This window comes from Nestor notabilis, unplaced genomic scaffold, assembly GCF_000696875.1.
Source record: "Nestor notabilis isolate BGI_N333 unplaced genomic scaffold, ASM69687v1 scaffold19747, whole genome shotgun sequence".
NCBI classification, from domain to species: Eukaryota; Metazoa; Chordata; class Aves; order Psittaciformes; family Psittacidae; genus Nestor; species Nestor notabilis.
The window spans coordinates 18,571-36,666 of NW_009937221.1; the positions used below are offsets into that span (position 1 = coordinate 18,571).

Here is an 18,096-nt window from a genome sequence, read left to right on the forward strand (position 1 = left end):
GTCCCTGCTGCCTTCTCAACCGCAATGAAGGGGAGTGCTTTCTGCCTTGACTGACCCTTGTATGATACCCAACCAAGAGCTGCTTGCAAGAAGAACCTCTGCTCTGGAGCCAGGCTGAGAGAGCTGGACTGGTTCAGCCTCGAGAAGAGAAGGCTCCTTAAGGGGAGACCTTAGAGCAGCTGCCAGTGCCTAAAGGGGCTACAAGAAAGCTGGAGAGGGGCTTTGGACAAGGGCCTGTAGGGACAGGCCAAGGGGGAATGGCTTTAACCTGCCAGAGGGGACATTGAGATGAGCTCTTAGGCAGAAGCTCTTCCCTGTGAGGGTGCTGAGGCGCTGGCACAGGTTGCCCAGAGAAGCTGTGGCTGCCCCATCCCTGGCAGTGTTGAACACAGGGCCTTGAAGCAACCTGGTCTAGTGGGAGGTGTTCCTTGCTGGGGCCGGGGCTTGGAACTGAATGAGTCTTAAAATCCCTTCCAATTCTAACTACTCCATGATTCTGTGAAGAAACAGCATGGGCTTTCAGTACCACCCAGAATGTCCTTTGACTCTTTCAGGCAGTGATATTTGTTGAGATGGTGGCTCTGCAGACTGGCTTAGCAGAGATGCTTTGAAATTGTGCTTCTAAATTGTTCATATCTTTGGCTCACATAGCCTCCCCTCCCGAAAAAAAGGGTCTGCAGTTTAACACTGTCACTTGGGATATTGCTGCAAACCGCTGAATCTCCTACAGCTTGAGTCCTGAGAGATTTTATCCAATAATAGAGAAGTAAGAAGCAATATAGGGGTTAACTGTATTTTTAAGAAGGAGGGATAGAGCTTCACAAGTGTGGTCTTTCCCTTGAAGCAGAGCTCTATTTCTGACAAGTGTCTGTAGCCCTTCCCAAACACACAATAGAGCAACGGGGAGAAACCATCACTTTCTGTAAACACGGAATGATAGATCTGGGTGGGCAGAGCAGATTTCTTGTCCATCTTTGAAGACCTACTCAGTGTTTGCTCAGCTTTGTATTGGTTTCCTTTCAGGAATTGACTACAAGACCACTACTATCTTGTTGGACGGCAGAAGGGTCAAGCTGGAACTCTGGTGAGTGTTTCTGAGCTGCTTTGGCTGCAAGGACAGAGCCCGCGGTGCTGCTATGGGATGTTAAACTGAGCTGCAGAGAGCACAGAGCATCCCCAGGCGTGCAGTGAGGCTTGCTAGCTGCTCCCACTAGCAAGTTACACGAGCAAACCAGACCTCTTTCCATTAATAGAGGAGCACAAACTTCATGCTGTTCTTTGGAATAGTCCAATTTCAGTCTTTCTCCATCATGTTCCCATACAGCTCTCATCATTAAGGGAACAGTACTGTTTCAGAAGCAATACTGGACTCTCTTGAAATCCTAGGTTGGAGAAATATAGACAAGAGAAAGAGGAAGAAAAAACAATGGGTGAAGCCCTTAGTCCCTCCAGAAGCTGGATGTTTCTCAATGACTTCAGTATTAAACTAAAACAAGAGCAGTGACTAGACCTTGCAGTTCATGTCAGAGTATGGCAAAGCCCTGGAGAGCAGGACTTACCAGAGTGACCTGATACTGAGATGGAGGTGGGAGGATGCTGCAGGGGAGGGGTAACCCCCCTGCCTTCTCTGTGGGCACCTGAGGGAGAGCTGGAGTCCTGGCAGAGCACTGTCTGAGGTTTAACCTGCTGAGAAGCTGACACAGCAATCCTGGAGCTGGAAGAGGAATGATGTGCAGCCTGTCCCTATTGTGGGTTTCACTTGGTCTGCTAGGGAATGACACAGGCCTTAAACCATGAAGTTAAATAGTCCCTTTACTAATTCTTGTATCAAGTAAGAGGAATATTAGTGACCTGTGTGAATTGTTCAGTAGGAATGAACACCATGGTCTCAGCCTCAGCAAGGGACTCCAACAGGGTATAGTTTTGTGGTTTAATTATATCCCTGCTCTCTGAAGCTGAATGGCCTCATTTTTTTACAAAAGAACAGAAGCAGCTAATTTATCTCTTCTAGCTTATATGTTTATGTGTGTCACTTAGATTCTTTTTCTCTCTCTTGTAAGATCACAGAAGATGTCTTTTTTAACATTTCAGCCCCAAATGTGTGGTTATTGCTTCCCTCTTGAAACCTTCTTTTTATACTTTTAGTATAATCTTTCATTACTTTCCTTGTGCAACCCACACTTGATTGTCAGGGGAGAAGGAGATGTAAGCACAGACTGTGAGATTGATATCCAGGACCAATAATATGATCCCTGAAAGCTTTAGATCTGAAAGAATGACTGTCCTGAACTTGAGATCAGGGCCTTTTTCATATTGCTGGTGCAAATTTGGGGCTGAGGGATTTGTTAGGCTTCTTGGTGGCCGTTAGCGTGCTTTTTTATCTTGCTCAGTGAATAGATACAACAAACATCATAATGTGTCTTGGATTACCCTGCTGCATTTCAGTATACAGAGGTTAAATCAGTGCGTGGGCCTTGGCTTGCTGTCCAGGTGTTTCTGCAGGCACTGGGAGGTGCTGGTGTTGTAGTCAGACTTATTTACCATGTCAAGACCTGCAGTCAGGACAAAGGATAGTAGCTGAATAGCCCTTCACTGTCACAGTGGGCTAGAAGTGCTGTTCCCTAGTCCTGTTCCTGAGCTCTCTGCAGGATGTGAGTGAGCAGGTCTGTTGGAGATCTGGGTATAAAGATACTTCCTTTAACTTTTTGTTGATATATGCTTGGAAAAATAAGTGAAACTAGATAGTGCAAGACAATTTAAACAGGAAAAACCCGAACTTTAACTTGACAGAGGGGAGATTGAGATGAGATCTTAACTTAGGCAGAAGTTCTTCCCTGTGAGGGTGCTGAGGCGCTGGCACAGGTTGCCCAGAGAAGCTGTGGCTGCCCCATCCCTGACAGTGTTCAAGGCCAGGTTGGACACAGGGGCTTGGAGCAACCTGCTCTTGTGGAAGGTGTCCCTGCCCGTGGCAGGGGGTTGGAACTGGATGAGCTTTAAGGTCCCTTCCAACCCAAACCAATCCGGGATTGTATGAATTTTTCCTGTCTTGGGCAGTTATGTTCATTTTATGCTAGGTTAGCTGTTCTTCACAGCTAGGAGAGGCCTACAGTCTCACTCTTGACTTTTAATTCCCATGGACTGTAGGGAACTAGAGAAAACCCTTTGCCCAAGGGATCAGAATGACTTGTATCCTCATATATTATAAGGTAATGCTGAAGCTGAGTCGTTTTGGTTTATACCTTCTCCATGGGAAAAATGATGACAGCAAGGACCTCTGGAGTGTGTCTGACTATAACCAAAGGTGGTGATGAACCCAGTGGTTCTTCCCCAAAAGCACCACTTGGAGCAGTTTGGGTACCATGTGTGTTCTACACATCTGTCAAGATCAGCACTGAATTTTTTGTTTCTTTTTGTTCAGGTCCAACAGGAGATGTGCAGTTTGGGATTTGACTCTCCAAATTTCATAGCTGTAACTTTTCTTTGTTGCAGGGACACATCAGGGCAAGGAAGATTTTGCACCATTTTCAGATCCTACTCCAGAGGAGCCCAGGTAAGTGCTGCTCTGTGCACTTGCTTTTCCTTTAGGCTGTAAAAATCTTCCATGCCGTAATGAAGAGCTCTGAAGAGGAACGTGTCAAGTATCAAAAGGATGTGATCCCTAAATGCCAAGGGACGCTGCGTGTCATCTTGCTGCCTAGAATTCTCTCTTCATGAAATAGTGGGAGAGAGGAAATGACAGACTTCCCTAGACTCCTACAGAAAAGGGTTGTTACAGACTTACTAACACTGTGTTCAGTGTTAGTTTCTAGAGAGGAGCTGAGGAAATGGGGTTATAGAAGACAAGGCAGTTGGAGCTCTAGATCTGCCTTAGCTTTAATGTGGGAGCTTGTGCTTTCTGAGGTTTGTCAAATTAGTTTAAACATGACACTGGCTTTCCCAATGGAGTTCTTCCAGCCTGTGTTGCCTTCAAGTCAGTTCCAAAAATAGAGCGGCTTCTACTGGCATGTTTGGTGCAGACTTGAAACTAGAGCAGCTCAATTGGATCATGAAGTATGTTCCTTCAAACATGAGACAGAGCATTACATGTTGAGTTTCTCCTTTGGGCCCTGCTCCAGAACAGCATCTAGATTCTGAACAGCAGAATCTTGTGGTCCTCTGAAAAACTGCTGTTAGTTAATAGTGCTTTCTTACAGTTACTGTCATCCTTTTAGTAAGGATCCCTACAGGATAAAGTCTCCCTAAGTTAAATGAACTACTGTATTTTCCATTTTGTTTCCAAATGGAAAACTCTGGAGCAAATTCCTTCTCTCTTAGCCACTAAGAGTCAGAAGCTATATATCAGCCTGCTGACTGCCAGTGTCCTGGTGGATTCCCAGCCTTTGGGGAAACTTTGCCACTCTTATTCAAGTTTTTGTCGCTATTGCTCTTGGCTTTTTGCTCCTTGTAGCTGTGGACCTTTGCTTTGCTAACTGGCAGAATCTGTCCTGCTCTCTTAAGGCTTCCTGCAAATTCCCTTGTGCTGTAGATGTGAGAGCACTTCACCTGGGATGGGCTGTTGATATCTCCTCCAATGCGTCCTTTGTTCTTGTTTGTGCACATCTCTGGTGGTGTGGGTGCCTTGAGGCTGCTCCTTTGAAGCAGAGGCAAATTTCCTGGTGTTTGCAGAGGTGCAGGGCCAGGAGTGTTGGAGCATTCCTTCTGTGGTGGGAGCGTATGGGACCTCCCATTCGCAAGCTCAGTCCCACGTGTGATTTTAAGCTTCTGTCTGCCTTTACTACGTTTCAGAAAAGTTTAGAGCTCCAATCCTAATATAAGCTGTGGACTTGAGACCATGTCCCTTCCCTTCCCAGTGAGAAATGAACAGAATTGCTCAGTGGGGTTTTCTGATGACCACAAAGCTTTAGTCAGCCTTCTTCTAAGACCTTGCTGTATCACATGACAAGATCAAATTGTCTTCCCAACTGCTGTGTCCAGAAATATCACTTGGGAGCTCTTATTCCTGTCTGCAGCATGACCTGCTTTTCCATACTGCTGTGCAGAAGATTTTCTCCCATTCATGTAGACTGGGAGCTCCTCAGAGCAAGCGCTGTGTCTCCCCAGGGCAGTGCCCAGCAAAGCCAGCAGCCACATGCCAGAACTTGTAGTTGCTGCTGCCATACATGAACAAGGGCAGGCAGGGAAGGTGAAATAAGTAGTGATGAGAATACTTGAATCAGTTGGAGAGGCAGGTACACATCTGTCTAGAAACTGCAGTAGAGCTGTAAGATGCTTGCACAGTGCGTTGGGTTCCTGCAGCCTGTTGTCCCTGGACACAGTTTGACACTGAATACCATTAAGGTGTTATGTATCTGCCTGACCTTAAGCTTGAAATAGATTGCTTTTCTCTTCCTTCCTCAGAAGTTCTTGACCTTCTTTGCTTTGGAGGCAACGTCCTGCCCTTCTGGTGTGTTTATCAGTATTGCTTTAGGAACTCTCACCTGAACAATACCTGCCAATACCTAAAGGGAGCCTACGAGAAACCTGGAGAGGGGCTTTGGACAAGGACCTGTAGGAACAGGACAAGAGGGAATGGCTTTAACCTGCCAGAGGGGAGACTGAGATGGGATCTTAACTTAGGCAGAAGTTCTTCCCTGTGAGGGTGGTGAGGGTGCTGGCACAGGTTGCCCAGAGAAGCTGTGGCTGCCCCATCCCTGGCAGTGTTCAAGGCCAGGTTGGATGGGGCTCAGAGCAACGTGGTCTAGTGGAAGGTGTCCCTGCCCATGGCAGGGGATTGGAACTGGATGAGCTTTAACGTTCCTTCAACCCAAACCAGTCTGTGATACTATGAACATCTGCAAATCTTGCCTGGTCCATCTTTCCTGCTTGCCTTTCCCAAGGGGTTTGAGGGACGTTCTCAGTAACCATCCTTAGCCAGGCAGAGGGACCTGTAACCTTTATGGCTGAATGCTGGAGGATGGAGCTTGCTTGCACAGTAAGGTGTAGCTTATGCCTTTTCCTCAAAGCCTGCATTCTGCTTGTGCAACAGATGCCGTTTCCAAAGGTATTACCATTGTAATACCTTAATCCTAATTTTTTCCAAAATAGTCAACCTTTACCCTTAAAACCAACAAAACAGTCCTAAAGAGCAAGCAGGAGGAGGGTGAGTTCCCAAGTTAAGTGTCTCCACTGCCCTCTGAAAGTGTTCATGAAATGAGCACAGTGAAAAGCGAGTGCTTCTTAGAATCATAGAATAGTTAGGGTTGGAAAGGACCTTAAGCTCATCCAATTCCAACCCCCTGCCACGGGCAGGGACACATTCCACTAGACCATGTTGCTCTGAGCCCTGTCCAACCTGGCTTTGAACACTGCCAGGGATGGGGCAGCCACAGCTTCTCTGGGCAACCTGTGCCAGCGCCTCAGCACCCTCACAGGGAAGAACTTCTGCCTTACATTTAACCTGAACTTCACCTGTTTATTTTTGAACCCATCACCCCTTGTCCTATTGCTACGGACCCTGATGAAGAGTCCTTCTCTGGCATCCAAGGCCTTCTCAGGCTAATGACCTGCATCCTTGTACTGTCTTCTTCAGGTGAGTTGGTAAAACGTTTCAGCACCAAGTGACTGGCTCCCATGTGGTGATACAGCAATATTCCTGTGTTAACAGGAACACAGATACTGTCTCTCTTCAGTAACTCACCGTATCTTTCAGTGGATGAGGACAGTGTCTTAATTTAAACTCTCCATGGTTAAGCAAAGCAAGAGGACTGTTTGTTTTGCATATCAAATGCCTTCGTGACTGCAGGAATGGACTCCAACACCTCCAGTTATTTTCAGTATGCAAAAGCTAACTTCTTCTGGCATAGCATTAGCATAAAGACAACTTAACCCAGCGTGGTCTCAGGGGAAAGGAGATAAAATGCTCCCGAGTTCTCTTATTTCTTCAAGATGTGTTTAATGCTGCATGCTCGCTTCTTTGCTTCAGCTGTCTGCCTTCCTCTCTGCTGTCTTGGTGTCATCAGACTTCAAGACTTCTGCTGTAGGAAACCTGATGCAAGAGAAATGGCTTGCTTTTTTTTTTTTTTTTTTTTTTTCCTATTCTAAACCTCGCAAGCCAAAAGCTCAGGAAGAATAAATAGAGCAGAAAAGAGCGGTGCCAGGGTGGGGAAAGCTCTGTTTAATGTGCAGATACTTGTACAAGAATGGCTTGGTATCAGCTGGCCATGAGCACATTCACACTGAAAATTAGCAGAAGGTTCTCACTGAGTAGAGGACTGAGACTCTGAACTTAAGGAGCACAGGGGGAGCTTGAAGAATGTGTTTCCAAAGAGGAGTTTAACAGGTTACCTTTGAGAGCAGGAGGCCTTAGCATCCTGCAGCCCTTACAGGGGATTGGCTGACAACAGGGTGCTTCTCCCAGAATAGCCAATGCTTAAGAGAATACCTGGTAGGAAAAGTGCCTTCAAGTAAGGGAAGCACACTTGGCTTACACACATATTGCTTCTCAAGTGTAGTGATAAGAATTGAACCTTCTGAAGTAAACCCTCGTGAGGTTTGGACATGGAAAAAGAGTCCCCATGTAGGGAGCAGACCTTCTTGGGAGTTCTCCTTTCCCCCCAGCACAACCTCATGCATTGCTCAATCTGGACTTCAGGCTCATCCCTCCTCAGTGAACAGACTCTTCTTGAGCACCTCAATGCCTTCCCCAGTGTAGACTCCACACCACTTGCCTGACTATATGTGGCTTTCGTGTTCAGAAGTTCGTGTTAAGCAGGAATATCTTCCTCTTGAAAACAGCCAAAGTGGAACAGCTTCACTGCCCTGGATGAGCTGGCTTCAGATGAGGATCAGTCCCTTCTTGCAGCCAGGGCAGACCAGCTGTGTTTGTCTCAGGATTTGCTGTGAGGATCACAGATGTGTCCAGCCTTCCCTCCCTGTCCTGCCTAGCTGGTCTGATCACATCAGGGATGCAATGAGCTCTTTGGCTCAAAGATGGAAGCTTGTGGCGTAGTGGAGTACCTGGGACCATCCTCCTTTTCTCTTCTTGCTTCCCTGGGGTTTGAGCTGCTGCTTTCTTATCACAGCTGCTTTCATGATCCCTTTCCTCTTGGGGTCTGCTGGGCCAGCAGGTCCTCACCCAACTGCTTTAGGGTCTCACTCTGGGGCAAAAGAGGAGCAGTTGTGTCTGGGATAGCAGAGCACTGGCCTGTAGGCACTGATGGGGCTGGGAGAGTGCAGGACACATGGTGACTGCAGGGTCAGGGAGGGTGAAGATGGAAACCCAGCAGAGTTGCAACCTGCAGAGTAAACTAGTGGAGTCTGGAGCTTGCTGTGTTGTGAAGGATTTTTATATTCATTGTCACAGCACAGGGTATGTTGGAGGGTATTTAGTGATGCTTGAAGGTGCTACAGAAATCCTTTGGTTTGCTCTTGGATTTCTGCTCTTTGGCTTCTTCTGCTTGGCTTTAAGGTCTCTATCACACCAACAGCAGAGCTGGCCGCTGATCTCAACTGCTGCTGCAACTGTGGCTCTTCTGGCTGCTGTGAGCAAATACAAGCTATTCCAAGACATCACAGAGGGGAGAAAGAGATGTGGTGGTGCTTTCTGATCTAGCAAGGAAGAAGCAGTGCTAGAATCATTCCTGATGTCCTCATGTGCCAGTGATTTAAACTGTTTCTGCAAATGTGGCTTGCCAGGTCTTCCCAGACAGTGTTACACAGAAGGTCCTTGGTGAATTGATTCAGCCCATCTGCAGGAATCACTGAAGGATGCTGCCATGTAGAACAAAGCTGTGGAGTAGTGAATATTGTTGAGTTCTGCTTAGGCAGGTGATTTGAGTAGCTACTGCTTGTCCTGCTCAGGGCTTTTAGTATCCAGGAAGGTGGTGACTTTTCTGGCAGCTCAGCAGACTCTGAGACATAGGCTCTGCTCTACCTTAAGGCTTTAGTGGTTGCTGTAAATGTCTTACCTGCCTCTGGTTGTCCAGCTGTTGGAGGAGCCTTCCCTGCATGCCAGAATGGTTATCAAAAGCTCAGTGATAAATAAACCCCCCGCAATGTGTTAGCCCATTAGGGTATGGTTTGGCAGCAGGATGTAACTGCCCATGAGCCAAGGTCTGAGGTGCCAGCTGGAAAGCCCTGACCAAGCGTAGCTCTGAAAGAGCAGGCAGGAGAGACAAAGTGTTCTGGTTGCTGTCAGTGCTGGATCTTGTTTATGGTTTATCTCATCCTGTGGGCCAGAGAAATCCAGTCCTGGGGGGTCTGACAGGCTCCTTCAGCAACAGTTTTTTCCATCAGTGGAGAATACCAGTGAGTGACACTTTCCTGGCCACCCTCGCATCTGCCTGCATTGAGTTCAGGTCTCTGGCAGTCATGTGAGTCCTTGCTTGCTCCCAGCAATGTTCTTGTGTGCTTGTGCATGCTGCTGGAGATCCAGCTCCTAAAGCATCCAAGAAGCCTTTTTGGAGAAGCCTGCGTTGCACTGATGTGTGAGCATGCTCCTTGTCCCTCACCTTTAAAAACTTTTTGCTTATAAGCCTGGTCTAAACCTGCAGCAAGCAGATACAGCTGGTGCTTCCCCCACACACACACCTTGATTATGGGGGCAGATTTTTGTAAGCTCCTGCTATTTGGGTTTTGGCAGAATAAGCATCCACATATGCTGCTGGATACAATGACATTGGCTGCCAGCATCAAAATGATTCTCTTCAGACTCAGATTTGTGATAATGATTGGACGTTAGGCAGAAGTTCTTCCCTGTGAGGGTGCTGAGGCGCTGGCACAGGTTGCACAGAGAAGCTGTGGCTGCCCCATCCCTGGCAGTGTTCAAGGCTGGCTTGGAGCAACATGGTCTAATAGAAGGTGTCCCTGCCCATGGCAGGGGGTTGGAACTAGATGATCTTTAATTTCCCTTCCAGCCCAAACTAGTCTGGGATTCTGTGATCTCTTCATGTTTCTTGTTCGCTACACTTCATAGTCATGTGGAAATTCCTGTTGCTGGTGTGCTTGTGGCCATGCTGATCCCCAGTAGTGTGGAAATGAAGTTTGAAAATCCAATTGTGAAAGACCTGAAACAGGCACGGGGACAAGTCCAGTCAGTCTACCTCCCACAGAGGCCTATAGGCAGGTTGAGGAGATAAGGAAGAAAGGTTGTTGGAGGGTTGGTGAGGAGTCCACAATACCCTTGGTCTGAGAACCTGAGTGTGCAGCTTCTCACTTCCTGGTGGTGGAACCCAGGGTACATAATGCTTACGAAAGTGCTTTGTGAAACTCAGAATTGAGAGGCATGGAGATTATAAGGTGTTGACAGCCATCTAGGCACTTAAAGAATAATTTTGGCTGCAAATGGGAACCTGTTCATTTGTCTGGCTGACAAAATTAAAATTCTGTGCACATTATTCCAAAGGAGACTTTACAAAACCCAAAAAAAACCCAACAGACCTTACTTGGAGTTGTCTGCAGCAATGGAGCCAGCTCCCTCTCTACGTGCACATCTGTGCTGTTCCCTTTAGGGGAGAAAATGGTCATGACAAAGTATATCTGGGATGTGTGCTCCGGAAACGTGACGTCTGGAGCATGCCAGTGCTACTTGGAAGATGTACGAGGTTATCTGGCTGCACCAGGAGCTGTTTTTAAGACAGCTTGCTCTGTCCTCTGCTGAGTTACAGTAAAGCTGGTCTAATACCTGTGCTGGGGAAAATGAGGACAGCAGCAAGGCATTAGACAACTTGACCATGGAATCTTCTGACCTTTGCAAAGTTTTCCTTGACAGTCTTGACCCTATATGTGTGTGCATGGAGCTGTGTTATGACTTGGAGGGTAAGCTGGCAGACAGCATGTTCCTCAAGTCATGGTCTTGACCTTGCACCCTGCTTCTGAGAACATTGGGCTGTGGTTTTGCTGATGTTTTATCCTCCTTCCTATTTAAAGAAGATACAGGCAGCAGCTGCCAGCAAGCTTAAAAGCTCTCTCGTCCTAGAGCATATTTCTGGCAGAAGCAGTCTTCACAACCTGGGCTTTGAGTCTGTTTCTCTTGGCTAAAGGAACTTGTCAGTCCAGAACTGAGATAAGTAGACTTTATTTCACTTGCTGGCCGTTCGTTTTGGAAGGGGGTCACAAAACTTTTTGCTTTATTTCCTGACTCTCATTCATTCATACTTGCAGCCTTGGAAGCTCGAAGGTCAAAATAAATATTGCAACAATTGAAAGAGAGCTCAGAGTCTCTCTTTTTTTCCTTTATCCCCTCCTAAAATGTGCTGTATCCTGGTAGTGGGTATTTCTTGATTGGGTTCTTGGTTTGTGGAGGTTTTTTAATTCTGGAAAATTGCTACTTCTTATTTTTTCCTGTCTAAACCTAGGAGAAACTGATTCTCTCTTCTCCTCCAAAACAAACCCAACCTCCCATGCTTTTTGAGAAATGACAGAGAATTCTGACTCTAGGCACAAGCTCTGGGCTTTTCTTGGAGGAAACTGGAGATGCATCCACTCTGCCCACCCCACAGATACTACTTCAGTTATGAGAACTCACTGTCAGTGAGTTAAACTCAAACTTTGAAGGGCTTGCTCTTTATGTTGGGCTATTAAAGATGAAAGCCAGCCCACTACCTGCTACCTGTGACTTGCCTTTTGTACCCTCTCCTTTTCCCTTTTTTTGTACATTTCAGCCTTTGTGCCTGTGGTACAAGCACAGATACAGAGGTGTTGGAGGGCCAGCAAGGACAGGAGCAGCAAGCTCTGCCTGGAGAGTGGCTGCCTGGACTGGAAGCGCTGAGGATAAAACTCCAGAATCAGAATTTTTCTGACCCAGGCTTTTCAAAACAACAACATTGGGCATGGTTTGTGAAAGCTGCTTGTTCTGAAAGAGCTGTGAGAAAGGCAAACAACGTCCAGGCGCACCCAGCATGCTTGGGAAAAGGCTGCTTTTCCAGTTGTGGGGAGCATTCCAAGTGCCAGCTCAAGACATGACTTTACTATGAGAATTCAAGTGCCTTTGTGGCTCAGATGTCCTGGTATCTATTATTCTTGCATGCTCTAGATCTTGTGCTGATGATTATTTTTCATAAACCTGAGGTATATCATATGCATGGCTCTATACAGGCTTCCCCCAGGTCATCACAGGCTTTGGCAGCAGCATTGCCAGGAGGACTGGGTAGTTTGCGATTCCCATCTGTGTAGTGGATCTTCCATTTCAATGAATAAAGGAGCAATTCCACTGTTTGGAGGGTGCTTGACAGTCTCTGCCATGTAGCAGGACAGAAGCTGGGTGGTTTGTCAGCTTGCTCCTTCTCTGGGCTGTATCTCGGCATCTCCTACGGAAGACTAGGCTGCCAGCTGAGACTTTCCTTTGCCAGCTCAGTATCTCTTTTGCTTGCCATAGGGGATGGCTGTTCCTGGAGGATATCCCTGATTCAGAGAAGGCTGGTGTTGCTGAACTTACTGCTAAATGATCTGTTATCCTAGAGTCCAGCTCGGGCTGGTTTGGTTTGCCCTTAGCTTAGTCACACTGCTGCTGGGTTTCATCCCGTGCTTGTTTCTAGACATGCTGTTGCCTCTTGCAGTGCGAGATCATCTGTTCCTCTGTAGTTCCCATTTCAGGCATCTTCTGCAGAGTAACCTTGAAGTGCCTGTTGTCACTTGAAATGTCCTTGATTGCAAAGAAGGGAGTGACAACAAGTCAGAAAAATAACGGGAGAGCTGCAGGAAGACTGCTGCTTGAGACAATTCTCTAAATGCTGTATGTGCCCAACTGGTCCTGAGAGGCATCTCCTAATATGCTGCGTTGTGTGCCTGCAGGGCTGTGCACAGCCTACTTTCCTTGTGTCTGTCCTCAGAAGTACTTTAAGTCAAGGAAAGCTTATTTGGTAGGAGTTGCTGTGGACTTGCATGGTGGCCAGCAGTGTGGTTGTGGTCCTGAGTCCTACTAGCCAGGCTCGGGGGTGAAGGTGGAGACTCTCCAAAGTGCCGCTCCGTGTCATCACAAGCACAAACTTCCCTGTCATGGTTGCCAGCTCATTGTGCTGCACCTTGAGAGTGTAAGGAAAGCAAGTCGTGCGTGTGGGTGGTGGTCAGGAAAAATCAGTGTGGGCCTGAGGGTGCTGTAGGAGAAAGGGCAGAGGGGAAGGTCCTACAGTGAGACCTTTGCTCTGATCCTCTGGGGTGTCCCAACATTGCTGTACTACCTTCATTTTCTGTCAGTGTGGCAGTGACAGCAAAAGGATGACAGAATGAGACAGGTTCTGGAGAGGGAAAACCTGCTGAAGATGGGTGTGCTTCATTAGCTTCATCATATTGCACTGCTATCCCACCACTGAATGCGTAAGAGGGCAAGAAAAAGATTTGTTTCTGTGTCTGTGAGTTTGTATCAGATTTGTGACATGAGGAGGGTGTGTTTTGCTCCTGCAGATACACAGTCACCAAGGCAGTTCCTCCTCCTTCACAGACTGCTGCTTTCAGAATGATTTGGGGGATGTTCAAACCAAAACAGGAGTAAAACCCTCCCTAATAGCCTGGGACAGTGCTAGTACAGACCTCTTGTCTCTATTTTTGCCCTAGCAAGCACACAAGTAGTACATCTGGAATAATATTCTGTCCCTCAGCCTTTTGGTTTCTGCATATGGAGGTGATGTCCCTTTCATTTTGTCTACTATGAAGCTTCCTGATTGCTCCTGGTTTTCTTTCACCAGGGCATTCTCTTGGTGTACGACATCACTAATCGCTGGTCCTTTGATGGGATAGACCGATGGATAAAGGAAATAGATGAGGTAGGTTACACGGAAGAACATGTGCAGTGGTCTACAGCAAACGTGGGGAGGTATCACCTGAGGTGCCACATCTGATGGGGGGACAAGCATGGCTCTGCTATGAAGAGGAAATGATGGCTGTTTGATAATAAGGAAACCAAAGGGATAACCCTCCACTTCTGTGTGATGAAGTAGTAGGAAAGGGCTTGGGAATGGTCAAGTGAGAGGGGAAGGTTCCCTCTAAAATGGCCTGTGGGGGGGATAAATCAGTCTTCCTCATCATCTAATAGTTCTGCTTGGCAGTTCCTCTTGGTCATGGCGCAGTTCCTATTTCTTTGCCCTTCACTGGTATTGCAGCTCAGCAGAATACTGGGTGTAGGCTGCCCTTACCAAGGACAAGCCATGATTTCTCCTTCTTTCTTTTTCTAAAGCATGCCCCAGGTGTCCCTCGGATCCTGGTGGGAAACAGGCTGCACCTTGCCTTCAAGAGGCAAGTGCCAACGGAGCAGGCCCGGGCTTATGCAGAGAAGAACTGCATGACATTTTTTGAGGTCAGCCCCCTGTGCAACTTCAACGTCATCGAGTCCTTCACAGAGCTGTCCCGAATTGTCCTCATGCGCCACGGCATGGAGAAGATCTGGAGACCCAACAGAGGTCAGTAGTGAGGAAGATGCTCCATGTGGGGAAGGAGAGCTGAAATGGAGGAAAAGGGCTGTCTGCCTAGGTGGGAGGTGTGTTATTAGAAACTGTGGGATCTGTGAAAGCACCTGACATGAAGAAATGCCTCGGGTCAAACAAGTTGAAGCTGAGCCACAAGAAGCTGCCTCTACTGGTGCTGGAAACCGGCAGGCAGTGGTGAGGGATGGGCAGCTCCAGAGGGCAGTTGAGCATGTCTGGGATCTGAATTGCTCCAGGGCATCCTGCAGCTCTCCACTTATTCTGGATGAGGCTGAGTGCAATTAAGATCCCAGCTTGAAAGTGCTTCAATCAAATGGCTGTTTGGGATGAATCCAAGCGTAAATACCTCTGTCCTCCCCCTTGCCTGAGCCTGGGTCTCCTGTTTTGGAGAGAAGGGGAAGCAAAGTGAGCCCAGGGAGCTGAGAGGGACTGAATCACATCCCTGCTCTTGGCACACAGCAGTGAGCTGGGACATTCCATACATCCAGGTGCACGTGCTGCAATGTGGCAGACTATGAGCAGAGTCCATGGTATCCCTCAGCCTGATGGGTTTGAAGCAAATAGTCTTGGGTCCCACATTCCTGGCTGGAGACAGCAGTGTGCCCCACTCCTGGGGAGACCTGCACTCTGGGGTGACCTGCCTTTATATGGATCCTCAGCTCCTGCTCACAAGGGAGGGACAATCCTGATTGCCAGCCCCAGCCATCAACCCTTCTGCCTAGACCCCTGCTCTTGGCCTGGCTGCCATGCCACTGTCTCCAGCTCATGGAGGGATGGTGAGCAGGAACTGTGTTGCATTCACAGACCTCTCCTGAAACAGTTCCTGAGGCAGGACTTGTAACTGCTGCCTGGGGGGCAAAGGCTACCTGCTGGGGGGTGGGCTCCCTTCTTACAGCAAAGCTGCAGCCCTAATGGAATAATGAACAAAGTTGAGTTTGGCTTAGGGAGGTGATTTGAGTAGCTGCTGCCACAAAGATGCTCTGAGGGCTGGAGCAGCTTGGCTCTGGATACAGACTGGGAGAGCTGGTCTGGTTCAGCCTGGAGAAGAGCAGACTCCTTAAGGGGAGACCTTAGAGCATCTCCCAGTGCCTAAAGGGGCTACAAGAAAGCTGGAGAGGGGCTTTGGACAAGGGCCTGTAGGGACAGACCAAGGGGGAATGGCTTTAACCTGCCAGAGGGGAGACTGAGATGAGCTCTTAGGCAGAAGTTCTTCCCTGTGAGGGTGCTGAGGCGCTGGCACAGGTTGCCCAGAGAAGCTGTGGCTGCCCCATCCCTGGCAGTGTTCAAGGCCAGGTTGGACACAGGGGCTTGGAGCAACCTGCTCTAGTGGAAGGTGTATCTGCCCGTGGCAGGGGGTTGGAAGTGGACGAGCTTTAAAGTCCCTTCGACCCAAACCTGTCTGGGATTCCATGACTGGGGGCTGCCTGCCGAGGGATGGCAGTGTAGGTTTCACTGCAGGCTGGAGGTGGAAGCGTGCCCTCGTGTGGCCGCTTGCTGGGATATCCGCTCCAAGCAGACTTCCCAGAGCACTCACATGATGTATGCCGAGCTACGAGGACCTTGGAAAGCCTGAAAGGGCAGAATCTTCTTCTGGCCCGGTGGGATCTCTTTTGCTGCAGGCGCTCTGCAGAGAGCTGGCTCCAGGCTCTGTGGCTGCTGCTCCCCAAGCAGGTCCAAAGTGAGACTGTCCTGCACTGGGACTTGCTGAACCTGTTGCCTCCTTCCGGGGGCATGTCGTTCTAGTTGCCAAATGACAGCTTGAGAAGCCAAATGTCTGGTGGGATGCCATCCAGAGAGACCTGGACAGGCTTGAGGGGTGGGCCAATGTGAACCTCATGAAGTTCTACAAGGTCAAGTGCAAGGTCCTGCCCCTGCGTTGAGGTAATCCCCAGCATAAACACAGGCTGGGGGAGACTGGATGGAGCAGCCCTGAGGAGAAGGACTTGGGGGTGTTGGCCGATGAGCAGCTCCCCATGATCTGGCTTCAGTGAGCGCTTGAGCCCAGAACCCCCCGTGTGCTGGGGCTGCATCCCCAGAGCGTGAGCAGCAGGTTGAGGGAGGGGATTCTCCCCCTCTCCTGCACCCTGGGGAGACACCCCCTGCACCCCCCTGCAGTCCTGTGTCCAGCTCTGGGGCAACAACACAAGGGGGACATGGAGCTGCTGGATCAGAGGAGGCCACAGAGATGCTGCGAGGGCTGGAGCAGCTCTGCTCTGCAGACGGGCTGAACTGGCTTGTTCAAGGCCAGGTTAGGTGGGACTTGGAGCATCCTGCTCTAGTGGAAGGTGTTTCTGCCTGTGGCAGGGGGTTGGAACTGGATCATCTTTAAGGTCTCTTCCAACCCAAACCATTCCAGGATTCTATGAGTGTTAGCAGGGCTCTGCTTGCCCAGGCACTGTGCAAGGAGGAGGGGTGGCAGTGTCTAAGCCCTGTGTTGACACCAAAGCTGGTGTCTTGCAAAATGTCTCCAACGGCAGAGCTTACCTTGGGTTTCTCAAGTTTTTGCTCAAGTAATCTGCTTCCCATTACAGGCTTTTATTTAGCGAGCTCAATCCTTATTATCTCTCCCCAAAGGAGTGGGAACTGTGCAGCATAAGGAATAGTTGTGGGGAGGAGGCAGTCCTTGAAATCTCTTGTCCCTTGACTGTCTGGTTTTTCTTCCCACCAGTGTTCAGCTTACAGGACCTGTGCTGCCGAGCCATCGTCTCCTGCACCCCGGTCCACCTCATCGACAAGCTGCCCTTGCCCGTCACCATCAAGAGTCACCTGAAGTCCTTCTCAATGGCCAACGGGATGAACGCAGTGATGATGCATGGCCGGTCCTACTCCTTGGCCAGCAGCGGCGGTGGGAGCAGCAGCAAAGGGAACAGCTTGAAGAGATCCAAATCTATCCGCCCACCCCAGAGTCCCCCACAGAACTGCTCACGCAACAACTGCAAGATCTCCTAGCAGGATGGACACCCCGTGAGCTTCTGCCGTGTCCGCACCCGCCCTCCGATGTACAGCTCTTTGCACACTGACCCCTTTGCCACTGGATCGCTCTGGATGGGCAGCGCTCGCTTTCCCAATGGCACACACCAGCGTTAGGAATGTGCTCACGGTTTTGGCTTTGCATAGGAAGCGTGGTGCCGGCTGGATCTCACAGCACTGGTAGGGAGAGGATCTGCCAAGTGACCCTCCAAGAATGCTTTTGGGCTTTGCCTCTCGGCCTGGGGTGGAAAATTCAGCAGCTGCCGGCTTGGGGAGGGGGGTAGGGGGAATAAAAGCTCATCCAGGCTCAATGGAGAAATGGATTTAATGGAAGATTGAGAGGCTTAAGGGAGTAGGCAAGGAGAGTCTGTGCTGCAACTTTAACTCCTGGACTCCTGAACAGATTGCTGGTGCAATAGTGGTCATTGGATATAGGGAAAACAAAAAGAGAAAAAGAGGGACACAGGACTAATGACAGTTTTCACTGGGATGTTAACCTGATGTTGCCAAAAACCAGAAGGAAAACAAGGCAAGAGTTGGCCAATGAGAAGGGGAGGGAGCTGTCCACTTGCCTCCTTCATTTATTTATGTAAATATTATACATATATATATATCACGTGTTTTTTAAAGTTTTTTTTAAGAAGCAGTCAGGGAGAATTTTATGCAGCCATGTACATACGAGCACTGGATTAACTTTCCCAGTGTCAGCAAAAGGGGAAAAGTGGAGGATTTC

The 18,096-nt window shown here is 48.7% G+C and overlaps 1 protein-coding gene across 1 annotated transcript; it reads left to right on the forward strand.

The window, feature by feature from the left end:
- Positions 1-1,023: 1,023 nt before the first annotated feature.
- Positions 1,024-17,342, forward strand: RAB40C (RAB40C, member RAS oncogene family; the record flags this gene model as incomplete). Its single annotated transcript, XM_010018727.1, has 5 exons — positions 1,024-1,084; positions 3,490-3,550; positions 13,659-13,736; positions 14,147-14,369; positions 17,062-17,342. Coding segments are annotated over 5 exons (704 nt in total), but the record flags the coding sequence as incomplete, so codon positions are not given.
- Between the last annotated feature and the right edge of the window lie 754 nt (positions 17,343-18,096).